This window comes from Herpailurus yagouaroundi, unplaced genomic scaffold (assembly GCF_014898765.1).
Source record: "Herpailurus yagouaroundi ecotype Mexico unplaced genomic scaffold, PumYag 180, whole genome shotgun sequence".
NCBI lineage: Eukaryota > Metazoa > Chordata > Mammalia > Carnivora > Felidae > Herpailurus > Herpailurus yagouaroundi.
The window spans coordinates 6602838-6621899 of NW_024412411.1; the positions used below are offsets into that span (position 1 = coordinate 6602838).

At 38.7% G+C, this 19062-nt stretch overlaps 1 protein-coding gene across 5 annotated transcripts in view; it reads right to left on the minus strand.

The window, feature by feature from the left end:
• GDPD4 (glycerophosphodiester phosphodiesterase domain containing 4) overlaps positions 1-19062 on the minus strand; it is a 198733-nt gene that overhangs the window by 171327 nt on the left and 8344 nt on the right. For all 5 annotated transcript variants that reach the window (XM_040489449.1, XM_040489448.1, XM_040489447.1 and 2 more), the window contains exons 2-3: positions 9252-9454; positions 4429-4532 (exon numbers count right to left, since the gene is read on the minus strand). In XM_040489449.1, the coding sequence (XP_040345383.1) occupies positions 4429-4532; positions 9252-9440 (293 nt within the window). In that variant the 5' untranslated portion in view covers positions 9441-9454. The remainder of the gene's footprint in view (positions 1-4428; positions 4533-9251; positions 9455-19062) is intronic.

A 19062-nucleotide genomic window follows, 5' to 3' on the forward strand; every position in this document is an offset into this window, starting at 1 on the left:
GGAGAGTATTATGCTAAGTGAAATAAGTCAGTCAGAGAAAGACAGACATCATATGTTTTCACTCATATGTGGATCTTGAGAAACTTAACAGAAGACCATGGGGGAGGGGAAGGGGGAAAAAAAGTTACAGAGAGGGAGGGAGGCAAACCATAAGAGACTGTTGGATAAGGAAAACAAACTGAGCGTTGATGGAGGGTGGGGGAGAGGGAAAAGTGGGTGATGGGCACTGAGGAAGACACTTGTTGGGATGAGCACTGGGTGTTAAATTATATTTTTTTAAAAAAAGAGGAAGGCAGAAGACAGAAAGATAAACTAAAAGCACAAGAACTTTAAAAATAAGTCATAGTGAAAACGGGCCTAAAAGATTTTAAAAATAAACAAGTGGGGCTACATCAAACTAAAAAGCTTCTGCACAGCAAAGGAAACCATCAACAAAATGAAAAGGCAACCTACCAAAAGAAAGAAAATATTTGCAAATCATACATCTGATTAAGCAGTTAATACCCAAAATATTTAAAGAACTCCTACAACTCAATAGCAAATAAACAACCCAGTTTACAAATGGGCAGAGGATCTGAACAGACATTTTTCCAAAGAAGACATTCAGGCCAAAACTACACCACTAATCATCAGGGAAATGCAAATCAAAACCACAATGAGCTATCACTTGACAACTGTTAGAATGGCTATTACCAAGAAGCCAAGAAATAACAAATGTTAGTGAGGATGTGGAGAAAGGGGAACCTTTGTGCACTGTTGGTATGAATGTAAACTGGTGCAGTCACTATAGAAAACAGTATGGAGGTTCCTCAAAAAATTTTAAATGAAACTAACCATATGACCTACCAATTCCACTTTGGGGTATTTATCCAAAGAAAATAAAAACACTAAGTCAAGAAGATATATGCACCCCCACGTGCAATGCAGCATTATTCATAATAGCCAAATATGAAAACAACCTAAGTGTCCATCAATGTATTAATAAAGAAAAATGTGGTATAAATAAATAAATATATATATATACATATATACATATATACATATATATATATATATATATATATATATATATATATATATACACACACACACACAATGGAGTAGTATTCACCCATTAAAAAAGAATAAAATCTTGCTACTTGCAACAACATGGATAGACCTTGAGGGTATTTATGCTAAGTGAAGTAAGTCACAGAAAGATGAATACTATATGGTCTCATTTATATGTGTAATCTAAAAACAAAACAAAACAAAACAAAACAAAAAACAAAAACCAGCCTCATAGATACAGAGAACAGATTGGTGGCTGCCAGAGGCAGAGCATGGTAGGTAGGCAAAATGGGTGAAGGGAGTCAAGAGGTACAAATTCCAGTTATAAAATAAGTGAGTCATAGGGATATACAGCATGGTAACTATAGTTAATAATACTGTATTGTACATTTGACAATTGCTAAGAGAGTAAATCTTAAAAGTTCTCATCATAAGAAAAAAATATTTGCAACTATGACAGATGTTAACTAGACTTATGTGGTGATCATTTTGCAAGATATACAAATATGAAATAACTGTACATCTAAAACTAATATAATGTTGAGCATCAATTATACCTCAAAAAAAAGTGTTGGTGAGGATGTAGAGAAAGGAGAACCTTGTGTACTGTTGGTGGGGATATAAATTGGTACAGTTAACTGTGGAAAACAGTATGAAGGTTCCTCAAAAAATTAAGAATAGAGAGCCACCTGGGTGGCTCAGTCAGTTAAGTGTCTGACTTTGGCTCCGGTCATGATCTCACAGTTCTCAAGTTCAAGCCCCACACTGGGCTCTGTGCTAACAGCTGAGAGCCTGGAGCCTGCTTCAGATTCTGTCTCCCTCTCTTCTCTTCCCTTCCCCGACTTGCGCTCTGTCTCTCTCTCTCTCTCTCAAAAATAAATTTAAAAAAACATTAAAATTAAAAAAAAAATTAAGAATAGAGCTACCATATGACCCAGTGATTCCACTCCTGGGTATTTATCCAAAAGAAATGAAAACACTAACTTGAAAAGATATATAACCCCCATATTCATTGCAGTGTTATTTACAATAGCCAAGACATGGAAACAATCTAAGTGTCTACTGGTGGATGAATGGAGAAAGAATATGTGGTGTGTGTGTGTGTGTGTGCGTGTGTGTGTGTGTGTGTGTGTGTGTGTGTGTGTGTGGACAGACAGACAGACAGACAGATAGATATTATTTAGCCATAAAAAAAGAGGAAATCTTGTCATTGTGACAACCTGGATGGTCCTTGAGGGCATTATGCTAAGTGAGTAAGTCAGACAGAGAAAGACAAATACCATATGTTTTCATTTATATGAAATCTTAACAACAACAAAAAAATCCTAAACTAAATGTACAGATACAGAAAACAGATTGGTGATTTCCAGACAGGGGGTGAGGGTGAAGGTGGACAAAAAGGTGCAAACTTCCAGTTATATATATATATATAAAGTCTTGATGTAATGTACAGCATAGGGACTGTAATTAATGATACTATATTATATATTTGAAAGTTATTAAGAGACTATATCTTAAATGTTTCCATTACAAAAAAATTTTTTAATTTAAGCTAGTTTAAATTTAAACTAGAATTTTTAACGATGGGTTAAACGATGTATGTTAACTAAATTTAATATGGTGGTCATTTTGCATATACACAAATATCAAATCATAATATTGTACATCTGAAACTAATAAAATGTTATATGTCAATTATATCTCATTAAAAATTTTTTTAACTGGGGAAAATTTTCTAAGTACAAGAAATGAAACATTTTTGTATTCCAAGTGCTTTTTAATAACTTAGAACTGATCCATAAATAAAGACAGCATGTAAACTGATAATAAAACTCACTAAAGATCCCACAAAATAATAGGCAAGGGAAGAAAACTAAAAAGAATATAAATTAAACTAGTTTTAACACTTAATCAATGATTAAATTAAAACAAAACAAATTCTATATAGAAAATTAATAAAAATTATTCAAAATAAGAATAGCTAGTGCTGTCAATGGCAGGTTAAAATAGAAACTCTCATATACTTTTGTTGTGAATAACAATCACTACCACCTTTTGAGAAAGCACTTCAGCAATAGGCATAATGAATTTTACAAGTGTCTATTCTTCTTGACTTAGTGATGCTGCTTGTGGGACTCTATTCTAAGATCTAAGTCAGAATACAAAGCTTTCCCTGCACTCTTATTTTATAAAAAACAAGAAAATTGGAAACACCCCTAATGCACAACAATAAAAAGTGGTTAAGTATATTATAGCATCTTCATGTCATGAAATATTTTAAAATCATCTTAAATGATATTCTGTTTTGGGGGCACGTGGGTGGCTCAGTCGGTTGAGCTTCCGACTTCGGCTCAGGTCATGATCTCACGGTCAGTGAATTCAAGCCCCGTGTCGGGCTCTGTGCTGACAGCTTGGAGCCTGGAGCCTGTTTCAGATTCTGTATCTCCCTCTCTCTGACCCTCCCCCGTTCATGCCTTGTCTCTCTCTGTCTCAAAAATAAATAAACGTTAAAAAAATTTTTTTAATTTTCAGTTTTTAATAATTAGTCAAAATATAATTGTAAGTGAAAAGGCAAAACAAAATTATATATACGTATGGTATGAGCGCAATAATATAAAAATAAGCGTAGAAAAAAAGGCTGGAAAATATACCAAGAAGTGACTGTCACTCAAGAATAAGACTAAACCAATTTTTATATTTTCTAATTTTCTGCGTTTGAAACAAACCATATTTTACTTCTACAAAGGTAAAACTAAACAGTATTCCATTTTTTAAAAAAGCCTCATATCCAAACATATACCCCTTTCTCCCCGAAATACCAAATAATGGGTAAGATATGCAACTATCAAGCCAGAGAAACTGGAAGAGCTGGGAGGAGTCCAGGATGAAGAGTTTGGCCATGAAAGGGTACCAAGAAGGACCTGCTACTGTGTTCAGAGTTCTAGGAAGCTCCCTAAGGGCAGAAGGAAGAGGCAGAGGCCAGAGGTAAGGCAGAGACATGAGGGTTGGTGAACAGAGATCATGAAGACCAACTAGTGTAGGCATCAACAACCCAGACAAAAGACTGAGGAACAAGGTGTCAGGGAATCATCTGAATAAATACTGGGGATACTGGAAAAACAGAGAAAGCTTCCCACTGAGCCAGATTTGGTCTAAATATGAGAGTGAGCCCAGGTGGAAGGTAAACATAGTAAGTGAGAGTGCTGAGCATTCTTCCTCCATCCCAACATTAGGCATCTTATCCACCTGCTGTGCAAAGCCCAATTTTGTCCACCCTCTCTCTTATGCCACCAGATCTTTTCAGCCTGAGATTCAATTCTGGTGGCTAGCAAACAAAAGAGCCTCTACCCAAATGAAAATACAAAACATGAAACTCACCAGTCAAAGCCAAAGTATTCATTTGACGTTTCTATCCACATGAACAGCAAAACCACAGACAAGAGAAATGAAATAATCAGAAATGGGAAAAATATCTTCTCTTTCTGGGAAGATAAAGAAAGAAGTATAAATTAGATCCATTTATCCATGTCACCTCACCAATACCTGTATATACTTGTCAAAGGTCTGTATAGTTGCAGCTCATTACCCTCTGGAGGCTGGAGTGACCACTGTATTCTCTTTACCCCTGTGGAATTTTATATAAGCCTATTTCTAACATTTATTAGTTAACTGCAATTACATGCTTATATGTTTGTATTTGGTGAGACAGTTTCTTCTTTGAGGGAAAGGAACTTCTGTTACACACCTCTCCCCTGCCAATATCTAGCATAGTTCCTTAAATGTCACTGTTTCTTAACAACCATCTTGCATTTATCCACCTCTTCATCTACCAAGTGTTTGTTTGGTAACTCATTCATTGAGTAATTCATTCACTCATCATTCACTGGTTCATTTAGTCACTTATCTACCCAAACTAGGGGGATAGAGGACAGGTTAGGAAACAAGGCTTTTTTTGAGTCGCTTCTTTGTGCCAGTACAATGCTAGAAATTTCACAAACTACTTTCATTTGCTTAAAATTTCAATACAGCCATATAAGTTGGGTATTGTTAACCTCACTTTGCAGAAGAGCTAAAACTCAGAGAGGTAAAGTAATTGACTTAAGGTCACACACCCAAAAAGTGGCAGGGTCACTGCCTAGATCTCTGAGCCTAAAGCCAGGATGGAGGATATCCTTACGGAGGAGGTGTTCAAACAGCCTTGAAGGCAACCCCTACAGTGAAAGTCACATCACAAACCAGCCATACCAGAGGTTGGTATGCACCTCCTAGGAATATTAGGTTTGGGTTGCTACCTGAGTTATAATCTTAACATTTATGTATCATGTGAGTAAGAAATTTTGCCTTTAATCTGTAATCTTTAATCTGGACAAATTAATCTCTGCCCTGCCTATATTATGGTATTATTGTGAAAAGTAAAAATAAAGAAATTAAACTGAAAATGTAGAAACGATATTCTAAAAAGATGAGAGATATTACAGCTATCAACGTACACTTTCTGAGTTTAGGAGGATGAAGAGTACAGGATCTTTGCCTCAGGTCCTATATTCATTCTCTACTAAACCTTGTATGGACCTTTAAAAACATGTATCAGATAATGTCATTCCCCTGCTCAAAATGCGCCAGAGCAAACTGCCTGACGTGGCCCATGAGATCCTCCATGGAGGATCCTGTCCACCACTGACCTCATCCCTTGTCCACCCTGACCTCATCCCATTCTGTACACTCTATTTCTGAACTCCAGCTACAGTGGTTTTCTTTTTGTCTCTAGAACATGACCAAATTTGTTTCCACCTCAAGAGCTTCATACTTTCTGGTCCTTTGGCCTGGAAAACTTTTGCCCCCAGATGTATACGTGGCTAACTCTACCTCTCTATTCAGGAGATAGCTCACATGACACATTTTCAAAGAGGTCTTCTCTAACCATTCTCTCATCCCAGGTTCTAACACATTTTCCTATTTATTATCTTCAAAGCTCTTATCACCACCTGAAATCATCTTCCTTCATTTATTGTCTATTAACTAACTCATCCCCCCGGATTGTAAGCTGCAGGAGGGCTGAGACCTTAGTTGTCTTATTCACTGTGGCACATAGTAAGTGTTCCACGAACTTGTTTTTATTGGATAAATCCATTTCCTTATAATAGATTCTCACTGTTGCCACTCTTGCTCAATCATTTTCAAAGGCCCCCCATAGTTTACAAGAGAAAGCTCAAACACTTCAGCTTGACACAAAGATGTCTCATAATCTGATCAAAATATACCTTTCCAACCCTGCTTACCATTGTTTTACATGTCCCTAATCAACACTGGAAATTTGTTTTTCCCTAAACACACCACTGTGCTTCTCTATCCCTTGATGTCTGACCACCTCATTCCCTTTACCCACAATCCCTTGTACCAATATTTCTGTATGTGAAAGATCAGTTCCACAAGTCCATGGCTCCAAGGAGAGTAATAAAATAGCTAACATTTATTGAGTGCTAATTTTGTGCCAAGCACAATTCTAAGTGTTTCCCACATATTACCTCTTCCATCCCCACAACAAATCCCATTGGTGGGTACTGTTATTACCATCTCCAATATTCTAATGAGGAATCTAAAGCACCAGATGTCAAGTAACTTGTCCAAGGTAACACAGTGGTAAAGCTCTAATTTGGAGATAGTCAGTGGTGAAGACAGGTAGTCTTTTCCCAAAACAAAAGATTTTAGGGTTTTCATTGTTCTTTTAATTTTTTAAAAATGTTTATTTATTTTTGAAGGACAGAGAGATAGAGTGCGAGCAGGGGAAGGGCAAAGAGAGAGGGAGACACAGAATCCAAAGCAGGCTCCAGGCTCTGAGCTGTCAGCACAGAGCATGATGCTGGGCTTGAATCCATGAACTGTGAGATCATGACCAGAGCCAAAGTCAGATGCTTAATTGGCTGAGCTACCCAGGAGCCCCAAGATTTTAGTTCTTATGCTATATGCTCTACTCCTTCCTCTGAGCAGAATGGAGCCTTGAGAATTATATAGGGACACTAGGAATTATCTAGTTCAATTCCCTAGCAGTAAGGAGGCTCAGAGATCTCCCATAACCAGCCCAAGGGCAGAGTTGGAAATAGTACCCAAACCTTCTCCCAGGCTCTAGTCCAGAGATTTTTCTATTATACCACACTGCCTCAAATGTCACCCTTCCCATGAAGCTTCCCTTTCTCTTTCTTTTACTACATAGTAACTCTCATATAACTTACTACCTCATCCCTAGGTAATAAATATCTGTTGAATCAATTTTCTCTTCTCCATTTTATCATCACTACTCTAATCCAGACCACCAACATCTCTTACCTTAAATACTGCTATTGCTTTCTCTTTGAAGGCAAAGACGTCTCCCTCCCTATTTTGTACTTTCCAATGCATTCTCCACATGATCAAATAATTGTTCCAAAACATAGATCAGGCAACATTAGCTTAAAATCATTAGGGATTCTTTATCCCCTACATGGCAGAGGTCAAATTCTTCAAACCACACAACATCTGTCCCATCTCCCTCTCCAGCTTTGTTTCCCATCATTTCTCCATTTGTATCCTCTGTTCCACCTAAAATAAACCGCATACCAATGCCCCTTGACTCCTCCAATACCATTTCTTCTGCCATTCCCTAATCCTTACTTACCCAATTCTTAATCTCCTTCTAAATAAAGTTTCACCTTCTATATAAAGTTTTCAGCCCCTCCCTTGGCACATGGAAGCATGTATGCATACACACATACATGATACTCTCAGTATTTTTTTAATTTTTTTAATGTTTATTTTTGAGACAGAGAGAGAGAATGAGAACGAGCGGGGGAGGGGCAGAGAGAGAGGGAGACACACAATCCGAAGCAGGCTTCAGGTTCTGAGCTGTCAGCACAGAGCCCAACATGGGGCTTGAACCCACAAGATGTGAGATCATAACCTGAGCCAAAATCGGGACACTTAACTGTGCCATAACCGACTGAGCCACCCAGGCATCCTGATACTCTCAGTATTTTGAGACTGCATGTATGCTTGTCTTTTCTGCCAGTGGACCATGAATTACTTGACAGCAGGAACTGTATCTAAGGTATTTCTGCTATTCCCAGTCACTAGTATATAAATTAGTGCTTAGAAGCTATAAGCTAGTATAATATCTGGGAAGGAAAGAGGAGACAGAAGAACACTTCTAATCTAGGCAAGCCTCCCATTTCTACCCCTTTCCTAATATGTGCTCCCTATATATTAGGCATAAGAAATTAGTAATCTAACTGTTCACAATCTCAAACCCTAGGTGGGCCATGTCTACAAGTGCATGAAGGTACATGATATGGCCCTCCTCTTATCACTTCAGTGTGCTCATCATTTTGTCTCTTATATCAAATAGCCCACCAAAGAGTGCTAGCGGACAGCTTAGAGTTTAAAGAAAGAGGTCCTCAGAGCACCTGGGTGGCTCATTCAGTTAAGCATCCAGCTCTTGATTTGGGCTCAGGTCATGATCCAGGGTCATGGGATCAAGCCCTGCATCGGGCTCCATGCTGAGTGTGGAGCCTGCTTAAGATTCCCTCTCTCTCTTCCTCTCCCTCTCCCTTTCTCTCTCCCTCTCCTCCTCTGCCCCTCTCCCCTATTCACATGCACGCGCACGCTCTCTCTCTCTCTCTCAAATAAAATAAATAAATAAAGAGGCCCTCAATGAGGCTAGGCCACATGCCACTATTCAGCCTTACTGAAGTTTTTCATTAGGGAAAATCGGGCATTAGCCTGACCAATAATAAAGGACTACCTTGTTTCCCACTTGCTGTTCCCCCCCCCCCCCCATTAAGCATAGCTCCTTTGGGAAACTCACAATGAAGAAAGAATTAAAGATTTAGGCATTCCTGTAATTCCTAGTCAAAAACATCTAATTGTATCTAAACTCCATTTTTTCTTAAAGCTCACTAAATGAATACAAGCAAAAACAAATGAATGATATAAAAGAGGTTGTAAGAAAAAGGAGAAGTAAAGAACAAAAGTGAAAGAGGAAGAAAACAAGCATACGTTTCTGTAAGGTTAACTTTGGCTCCAGAATTGTGGCAGGCTTTTCGTCAAAGAACTAGAGCTCTATCATGCCCAGTCCTGGAGAATCTAATGAGCACTCATGGGGGCAGGGACCAGCCCATGTTCCCTACATCTGAGAAAGTATGGTCCAGCTCCTTCCCATCTCTCTGTACCCAAGAGCAGCAGCAGGGTCCAGGTCTAGATTTTTTCTCCTGCTTGATTTGCCACTCGCAGGTGTAGCAACCAGTAATTAAGGTGATAGGGCATTGTCGGCTGCAGGTGCATATGATCCATGGATTATGCTTTTTCAGACTTCTTTCCTGCTGGCTCCCAAGCTCAATCCTGTTGGCCTTTTTAAGCATGGTTCACCCTTCTTCTGCAATGACAAATAAAACACAATTAGGATCTTCAAATGTTTCCTACCTCACTGTTCTATAGAAAATTCCATCAAAAATAGATAAATTTTAAAAGTTTATAATCTAGGATAATGCACTGGAGTTGGTACAGATGAGTAGAGCTTCACTCTACCTTTCCCACTAATTTGTTGAGTATTTACTGCAGTCATGTACCATTCGAAGTTTAGTTTTCTCATCTCTAAAATGGGACCGTAATCTCTGTCCTAGACAACTAATAAATGCTAAAAGCATCAAATTAGGTAACATACACAAATGTGTTTTTTCAACTGTAATATGCTTTTGAAATAACTTGAGAACTTAAGAGGCATGGGTGAGGTATGTGAAAAATTTAATCGACCACTAAGTGACTCAGATATACAGCTGCCTGCCCCTCCTCTCCCCTATGGAATTAGTCAGGGATAGCCTCAATTTAAATGATGGAATATCAAAATAGGAATGGCTGAAATAAGACAAGTTTATTTTTTCTTTGGCCAACAAAAAGGCTTCAACTGTTATGTGGTATATGGCTTCACAATGTCATTAGGAACCCATACATCTTCCAACCTGCTATTCCACTACAGCACAGGGCTTCCTTCTCAGGGTCCAAAATGGTTGCTCAAGCTACATCAACTAGGAGAAAGGAAGAAGAACAAAGAAGGATGCTCCCCCTTATTTTAAGGACAATTACAGAAATTGAACATGACATTTCAGGGGGTTTCGAAAGAAAAGAAAAAAGAAAAGAAAAGAGAGGAAGGAAGAAAGATATTGAGGGATGTCTTGTTTTCTCTACTGAATTTTCTCACCCTACTGTGACAGGGTGATAGACTTTAAGAGAATGTGTGGAATTAGGGGGAAAATAAAAGTATTTAAAAATAAAAAACCAAGTCTTAAAGGGCCTAATCCAGGAGACTACTGTCTCCTGATCCTAGAGACTATTGTCTCTGTCCCTGAAAACTTTCTGTAGTGCTCCACTGTATTTTTCTGTGAAAAGCAGTGTTGTAGTTAAGAGCATTATAGTTCAGAGTGCATAGTCTGAATGGATTGGAGTAACCCTTCCACCTTAAGTACCAAAAAACTGGGGTAAATATGAAAGAACAGTCTTCTCACAGTTGACAATAGGCAGTGAAGGACAGCAATCCTTGAGAGAGAAGAAACAAAGGACGTGAGTATTGTAAATGCCCCATTTACAATCTGCCTAGTTTCCAGGATGAAGCGCTGGGCGTGAGAATGTATGTGGATCCTGGCAGTATCCCTGAACTGAGTGGACAGAAATGGAAGTCTGGCGAGGTAAAAGTTCCCCCTCCGTGTTTTTCCCTGATTCTCCAACTGAATACTAACCAGTACATGCTTGTGAAGAAATTACCCGAAGCAAGGGACAGAACCTCACAAAAGGAGGTGGTTACACAATCTTTGTGTAACCTACTCACAAAGGCTTTGTGAGCCTACTCACAAAAGGCTGGGAATAGTTGACGTTTCCACCAGAAGAGAAAAACCTTCTAATACACAAAGCACTATGAAGCATACTTGGAAGGGTACTGCCTCAACAGTGGAAAACAATTAGGCCTTATTTTATAAAGACTACTATGGCCTGACTAAACAAAGCTTAGAGGTGAGCTTCAAAAGAATCAAAATGTTTCCAAGTAACTTGGCTATGGTCTGAAACAAAGACCAGAATTTAAAAAACCAAATACAAGAAGTAGCCAACAAAATTCTTAATGCCCAGCATTCAATCAAAATTTACCAGGAATATAAAAAAGGAAAGAGAATGTACCCATATGGAGGAAAAAAAAAGAGCCAAGCAACAACTCAGAAAGGTCTCAGATGATAGAATTAGTAGGGAAGGACAACAAACATTTTTACAACTGTATTTAATACGTTCAAGACAGTAGAGGAAAACAAGCATGTAAGATATTTTTAAAAGACGGAACATGAACTTCTAGGGATGGAAGATCTAATATCTAGGATGAAAATAAACTGCAAGGATTAACAGCAGATTAGACACTCCAAAAGAAAAGGTTAGAGAACTTGAGAATTTCTTTTAAATGAAGAGAACAACTGTGAGCCGAAGAACAACTATAAGCAGTCTGATATAAATGTGCCTGGAGTCCCTGAAAAAAAGGAAAAGAGAAAGCAAGGGATAAACACAATAGCTGAAGAATTAATGGCAGAAATTTCCAAATTTGATAAAAACTATAAACCTATAGACCCAAGAAGCACAACAAACCTCAAGGAGAAGGCACATACAGCAAACCACAAGACACATCATAATCAAGATGTTTAAAAACACTACTAAAGAGAAAAATCTCTCAATTAGCCAGAGGAAAAAAACATATTACATGTAGAGGAACAAAGATAAGAATGACTTTTTGACATTTTTTCAACAAAAATAATTTCTTGTTGCAAACAGTATAGGCCAGAAGACAGAGGAGCAACACCTAACCAAACAAAACATGTTAAGCTAGAATTCAGCACTTGCCATAAACAGTCTTAAAAAAACGAAAGGGAAATAAATACCTTTTCAGATATTCAAAACTGGAACTAGAAGAATGAATCACCAGCTGACTTATACTACAAGAAATGTTAAAGCCATACAGTATAAAGGAAAAAGGTACCAGGTGTAAATGCACATTTACATGAAGAAATGAGGTACACCGGAAATACTAAATATATGGGTGATATAAAATAATATTTTTCTTATTTACAAAATTACTTCAGAAGATAATTGAGGCAAAAACAATAATGATTAACACTGCAGCTTGTAACAATTATAGAAATAAAATGTACGACAACAATGGTTCAAAGGCCAGGAGAAGGGAAATTAAAGTGTAGTGTTATTCAATTCTCATACTACTTCATACATCACAAAGTAACCGCTGGGAAAAGGTGTATGTATATAATAAGTTAACAAAGAAGATAAAATGAAATCATAAATTTGGATCAATCAAAAAGAAAGCAAGAAAAAGGTGAAAAAGGAACAGAGAACAGGAGAACAAATAGAAAGCAAGTAGTAAATGCCAAATTTAAACTTAAATATACCAGTAATTCCTATACAGGTAAACAGACTAAATGCTCCAATTAAAAAAAAGACATTAAAAACTGTCTAACCAGGGGCACCTGGGTGGCTCAGTTGGTTGGGCGTCCAACTTGATTTCAGCTTAGGTCGTGATCTTATGGTCATGGGATCAAGCCCTGCATCAGGCTCTGTGCTGAGCATGGAACCTGCTTGGGATTCTGTCTGTCCTCTCTCTGCCCCTACCCAATTCACGTATGTACACTCTCTCCCTCTCTCTCAAAATAAATAAATAAGAATTAAAAAAAGATGTCTAACTGGATTAAAATAACAGAGCCCAAACATATGCTCCTTACAAGAGTTTACTTCACTGATACAGAAGATAAAAGAATGGAAAAATATACACTTTGTATATATATCAATGTCCCCTTACCAGGATATTGCCATGTACCAACCAAAGACAAAACCCCAATCACATGTAACAATAAGCATTTACTGCTCACACATCTAAGCTGATCAGCTATGTGTTCTGCTGATCTAGAATGGCCTCACCAAGTATGCCTGGGGTAACTTGGCTCCCCTCCATGTGTCACTCAACCAGGTTGGCCTGAGTATATTCTCATGGTGGTGGAAGCTGTCCAAGAAAGTAAGTCCTAACATGCAAGCCCATTTCAAGCCTCTGCTTCAAAGGATGTCCTCAAGTCAAAGTCAGAAACAGAGTAGGTCAACTCATAGGATGAGGGCACTGTAAAGTTACAAGGCAAAGAGTATGAACACAAAAGGTGTAACTAAAGGAAGGGTAACAAGTGGAGCCAAATAATACAATCTACCTCACTAGTTACCAGCAGATAAAAAGACCTTGAGGCAAAAGCATTACCAGAGACAAAGAAGGACATTTCATAATGATGAAAAATGACTTGAAAAATAATTTTCAATTTATAGGCACCCAATCACATGGTCTCTAAAAGAGAAATGGAGAAATCCACAATCATGGTGGGAAATTTAGCATACTTCTCTCAATAAAAAATATAATAAGCAGACAAAGAAGTTTATAAGGATATGAAGATTTTAACAACTTGATTAACAAACTAAGCTTAATGTTTATAGAACACTATACTCAATGACTGCAGAATGTACATTATTTTCAATGTGAAATGAAACATTTATTGAAAGTCATATATTGAACCACACAACTGTTTTTAATAAGCTTCTAAGAACTGAAATCTTAAGAGTATATTTTCTGACTATAGTGCAATTCAGCCAGAAATCAATAAGCAAAAGAAAAGTACAAAAATCCACATTAGGGAATTAAACACTGTATTTGTAAAAACCCACGGGTCAAAAGAAAACAATCACAATGCAAATAAGAAAAAAGTCTGAACTGGTTGATGATGAAACTGTGATGAAACTACATGAGTTTGGAGTTAAGATGGAGGAGGAGTAGGGAGAGCCTAAGCTTGTCTCATCCCTTGAACACAGCTAGATAGTTATCAAATCATTCTGAACATCAAAGAAATCAATCAGAGGTCTGAATGAACAAAAACTGTAAGACTACATGTAGAAAAGGGACCACTATTTGGAAGGTAAGAGATGCAGAGAGTTTACCAGGGGAGACATTGCTCTAGGTCCAGCTGCAGAGAGGAATCCAGCTTAAGGAGGCTACCACAAAGTAGTATAAGCAATGGAGCCCAAAATCTGAACTTTTAGCAGTCCTCTACCATGGGGGAAGTGCCTGGCTTAGAAGTGCTCAAGTAGTGAAGTGGGTTAGAATCCCAGGCGTGACAGCATGGTCTGAGGATCCCATGGGTTACAAGAAAGACAGGTCATACCAACATGCTGTGCTGTTTCCAGGCATAAGAGAGGGGACTCACTCTGGCTGAGGGCTACAAGCAGAGGTGCCAGTTTTCTGTTCTGTTTTGACATAAACCCTGAACAGCTGAGCAGTAGTTCCACTGCTTTCTTCCCACAGCAAGCAAAAGCATGGTAAGACCCTCCCCCAGAGGAAGAGAGGAAAATTTGGACTTTTGAAACTCAGTCATGCACCTGAGATTAAAAAGCCTGGACACAAGCTGGGTGAATGCAGTCTAAAAGAAACTGGGGATATAAGAGGGGTGATTAATTGCTCTTCTATGAGGTTTCCCTGGAGTTGGGGGGGGTGGTGAACTTTCAGGTCCAGGACTATAGAGCCAGGCTCCACCATATTCATTCCACCCTTTAGAGCTGAAAGCCTTCAGGGAGCAAAACAGTGCACCCTAGAGGAGGACGGAGCCACTTAAACCAAATTCCAACCCCTGCACCCCAGAGGCAAATTTCTACTGAAACAAGTCAACCTGAGCATTAGCACCACAGGCCTCTCCCCAGAAAACCAGCACAAACAACTCCCTTGCACCAAGTCTGCAGGTCATAGTGCTACAAAGCTTTAGCTCCAGGGGAAACAGGATCTAACTTCCCTTTTACTTTTATTCTTTATTTATTTTTTATTTTATTTTCTTATTTTTTAATTCCTTTTTTTACTTTTTACTATTATTTTTAATTTATATACATATTCCTTTATTTTTTATTTTATTGGTTTTGTTTTATTTGATTTGAATTTTGGATCTGGAGTCTTTTAATAAGCAGACTAAAACACACCCTGGATCTAGTCTTTCTGTGTTTTTATTGTTATTGTTTCTTTGTTTTTTGTTCGTTATTTTGCTTGTTGGTTGGTTTTTATATTCCTTCTTTGCTCTTCTCTTCTCTGGACAAAAATGACAACATAGAGAAACTTACCCCAAAAGAAAGAAAAGGCAATAGAACTGATGGACAGGGATTTAATCAACTATATAAGTAAGATGTCTGAACTAGAATTTAAAACCATGGTTATAAGAATACAAGCTGGGTTGGAAAAAAACATAGAAAACACCAGAGAATCCATTTCTGCAGAGATAAAAGAACTAAAATCTAGTCAGGTCGAAATTAAAAATACTATGTTTTTCAGGAGTGAAGATGGCTCCATAGGAGGACACTGGGCTCACCTTGTCCCGCTGATCACTTAGATTACACCCACATCAGCCTAAATAACCCAGAAAACCTCCAGAAGACTAGCAGAATGGACTCTCCAGAGCCAAGCGTAGATAAGAGGCCCACTGAAGAAGGTAGGAAGCGCAAAGAGGTGGTGCGCGCTACACGGACTGGCGGGAAGGAGCCGGGCAGTAGAGGGGCAGCCTGCCTACCAAGGCAGAGCCCCAGAGTCTGGCTTGCAAAAGTGGAGGGGCCGGACTCCATAAGTTCTGACAGCCAGCGGGACTTAACATCTGGAACGTTAAAAGTCAACAGCTCTGCTCAGAGAGCAGGAGGGCGAAGGGACACAGAGAGGGAGAGGTGTTGAGCCCCGGAAGACAGAGCTCAGCTGGGCGGGGAACAAAGGCACTGGCAAACGCCATCTCCCTCTCCCTCTCCCACCCCACAAAAGCCGAAATCCCAAAGGGAACCAGTTCCCGTCACCAAACTTGCTTGCACTGCACAAACACCCAACGCTCCATGGGTCTGCCTCCCCCCCAGTGCTGCAGGGCCCCTCCCACAGGGGACCACTACAGCAAAGCGAGCTGAGCCTGCCCCTCCTGCCCCTGTGCACCTTGCAGATCCACCCCGGCTAATACGCCAGATCCCATCAAAGCAGCACCACAAGCCTGGCAGTGTGCAAGTAGCCCAGACAGGGGCCACACCACTCCACAGTGAGTCCTGACCCTGGGAGAGGGGACGATAAGGTACACACCAGTCTGACTGTGGCCCCAGCGGTCGGCTGGGGGCAGACATCAGGTCTGACTGTGTCCCTGCCCACCAACACAAGTTATTCCAGACAGCACAGGGGAAGTGCCCTGTAGTTCCGCGCCACTCCAGGGACTATCCAAAATGACAAAACAGAAGAATTCTCCTCAAAAGAAACTCCAGGAAGTAGCGACAGCTAACGAATTGATCAAAAACTATTTAAGCAATATAACGGAACAAGAATTTAGAATAATAGTCATAAAATTAATCACTGGGCTTGAAAAAAGTATAGAGAACAGCAGAGAATCTATTGCTACAGAGATCAAGGGACTAAGAAATAGTCGTGAGGAGATAAAAAATGCTATAAATGAGGTGCAAAATAAAATGGAGGCAACCACAGCTTGTAATGAAGAGGCAGAGGAGAGAATAGGTGAGTTAGAAGATAAAATTATGGAAAAACAAGAAGCTGAGAAAAAGAGAGATAAAAAAATCCAGAAGTATGAGGGGAGACTTAGAGAACTAAGTGATGCAATCAAATGGAACAATATTCGTATCATAGGAATTCCAGAAGAAGAAGAGAGAGAGAAAGGGACTGAAGGTGTACTTGAACAAATCATAGCTGAGAACTTCCCTGATCTGGGGAAGGAAAAAGGCATTGAAATCCAAGAGGCACAGAGAACTCCCTTCAGACATAACTTGAATCAATCTTCTGCATAACATATCATAGTGAAACTGACAAAATACAAGGATAAAGAGAAAATTCTGAAAGCAGCTAGGGATAAATAGGCCCTAACTTATAAAGGGAGACCCATAAGACTAGTGGCAGATCTATCTACTGAAACTTGGCAGGCCAGAAAGGTATGGCAGGAAATCTTCAATGTGATGAACAGAAAAAATATGCAGCCAAGAATCCTTTATCCAGCAAGTCTGTCATTCAGAATAGGAGAGATAAAGGTCTTCCCAAACAAACAAAAACTGAAGGAATTCATCAGCACTAAACCAGCCCTACAAGAGATCCTAAGGGCGATTCTGTGAGTGAAATGTTGCAAGGACCACAAAGTACCAGAGACATCACTACAAGCATGAAACCTACAGACATCACAATGACTCTAAACCCATATCCTTCAATAATAACACTGAATGTAAGTGAACTAAATGCTCCAATCAAAAGACACAGGGTATCAGAATGGATTAAAAAAAAAAAAAAAACAAGACACATCTATTTTCCGTCTACAAGAGACTCATTTTAGACCTGAGACACCTTCAGATTGAAACTGAAGGGGTGGAGAACTATCTATCATACTACTGGAACTCAAAAGAGAGCTGGAGTAGCCATACTTATATCAGACAAACTCGACTTTAAATTAAAGGCTGTAACAAGAGATGAAGAAGGACATTATATAATAATTACAGGATCTATCCATCAGGAAGAGCTAACAATTATAAATGTTTATGTGCTGAATATGGGAGCCCCCAAATATATAAAACAATTAATCACAAACATAAGCAACCTTATTGATAACAATGTGGTAATTGCAGGGGACTTTAGTACCCCACTTACAACAATGGATAGATCATCTAGACACAGGATCAATAAAGAAACAAGGGCCCTGAATGAGACATTGGAACAGATGGACTTGACAGATATATTTAGAACTCTGCATCCCTAAGCAACAGAATATACTTTCTTCTCGAGTGCACATGGAACATTCTCCAAGATCACATACTGCCTCACAAAACAGCCCTTCATAAGTATACAAGAATTGAGATCATACCATGCACGCTTTCAGACCACAATGCTATGAAGCCTGAAATCAACCACAGGAAAAAGTCTGGAAAACCTACCAAAGCATGGAGGTTAAAGAACACCCTACTAAAGAATGAATGGGCCAACCAGGCAATTAGAGAAGAAATTTAAAAATATATGGAAACAAATGAAAATGAAAATACAACAATCCAAACGCTTTGGGATGCAGCGAAGGCAGTCCTGAGAGGAAAATACATTGCAATCCAGGCCTATCTCAAGAAACATGAAAAATCCCAAACACAAAATCTAATATCACACTTAAAGGAAATAGAAGCAGAACAGCAAAGCACCCCAAACCCAGCATAAGAAGAGAAATAATAAAGATCAGAACAGAAATAAACAATACAGAACCTAAAAAAACTGTAGAGCAGATCAATGAAACCACGAGTTGGTTTTTTGAAAAAATAAACAACATTGATAAACCTCTAGCCAGGCTTCTCAAAAAGAAAAGGGAGATGACCCAAATAAATAAAATTATGAATGGAAATGGAATTATTACAACCAATCCCTCAGAAATACAAGTAATTATCAGGGAATACTATGAAAAATTATAGGCCAAAAAACTGGACAACCTGGAAGAAATGGACAAATTCTTCAACTCCCACATACTTCCAAAACTCAAATGGGAAGAAATAGAAAATTTGAACAAACCCTTAACTAGTGAAGAAATTGAATTAGTTATCAAAAATCTTCCAACAAGTAAGAGTCCTGGGACAAATGGTTTCTGAGGAGAATTCTACCAGACATTTTAAGCAGAGATAATACCTATCCTTCTCAAGCTGTTCCAAAAAACAGAAAGGGAAGGAAACTTCCAGACTCATTCTATGAAGCCAGCATTACTTTGATTCCTAAACCAGACAGAGACCTAGTAAAAAAAGAGAACTACAGGCCAATATCCCTGATAAATGTGGATGCAAAAATTCTCAACAAGATACTAGCAAATGGAATTCAACAGAATATAAAAAGAATTATTCACCACGATCTTGTGGGATTCATTCCTGGGCTACAGGGCTGGTTCAATATCC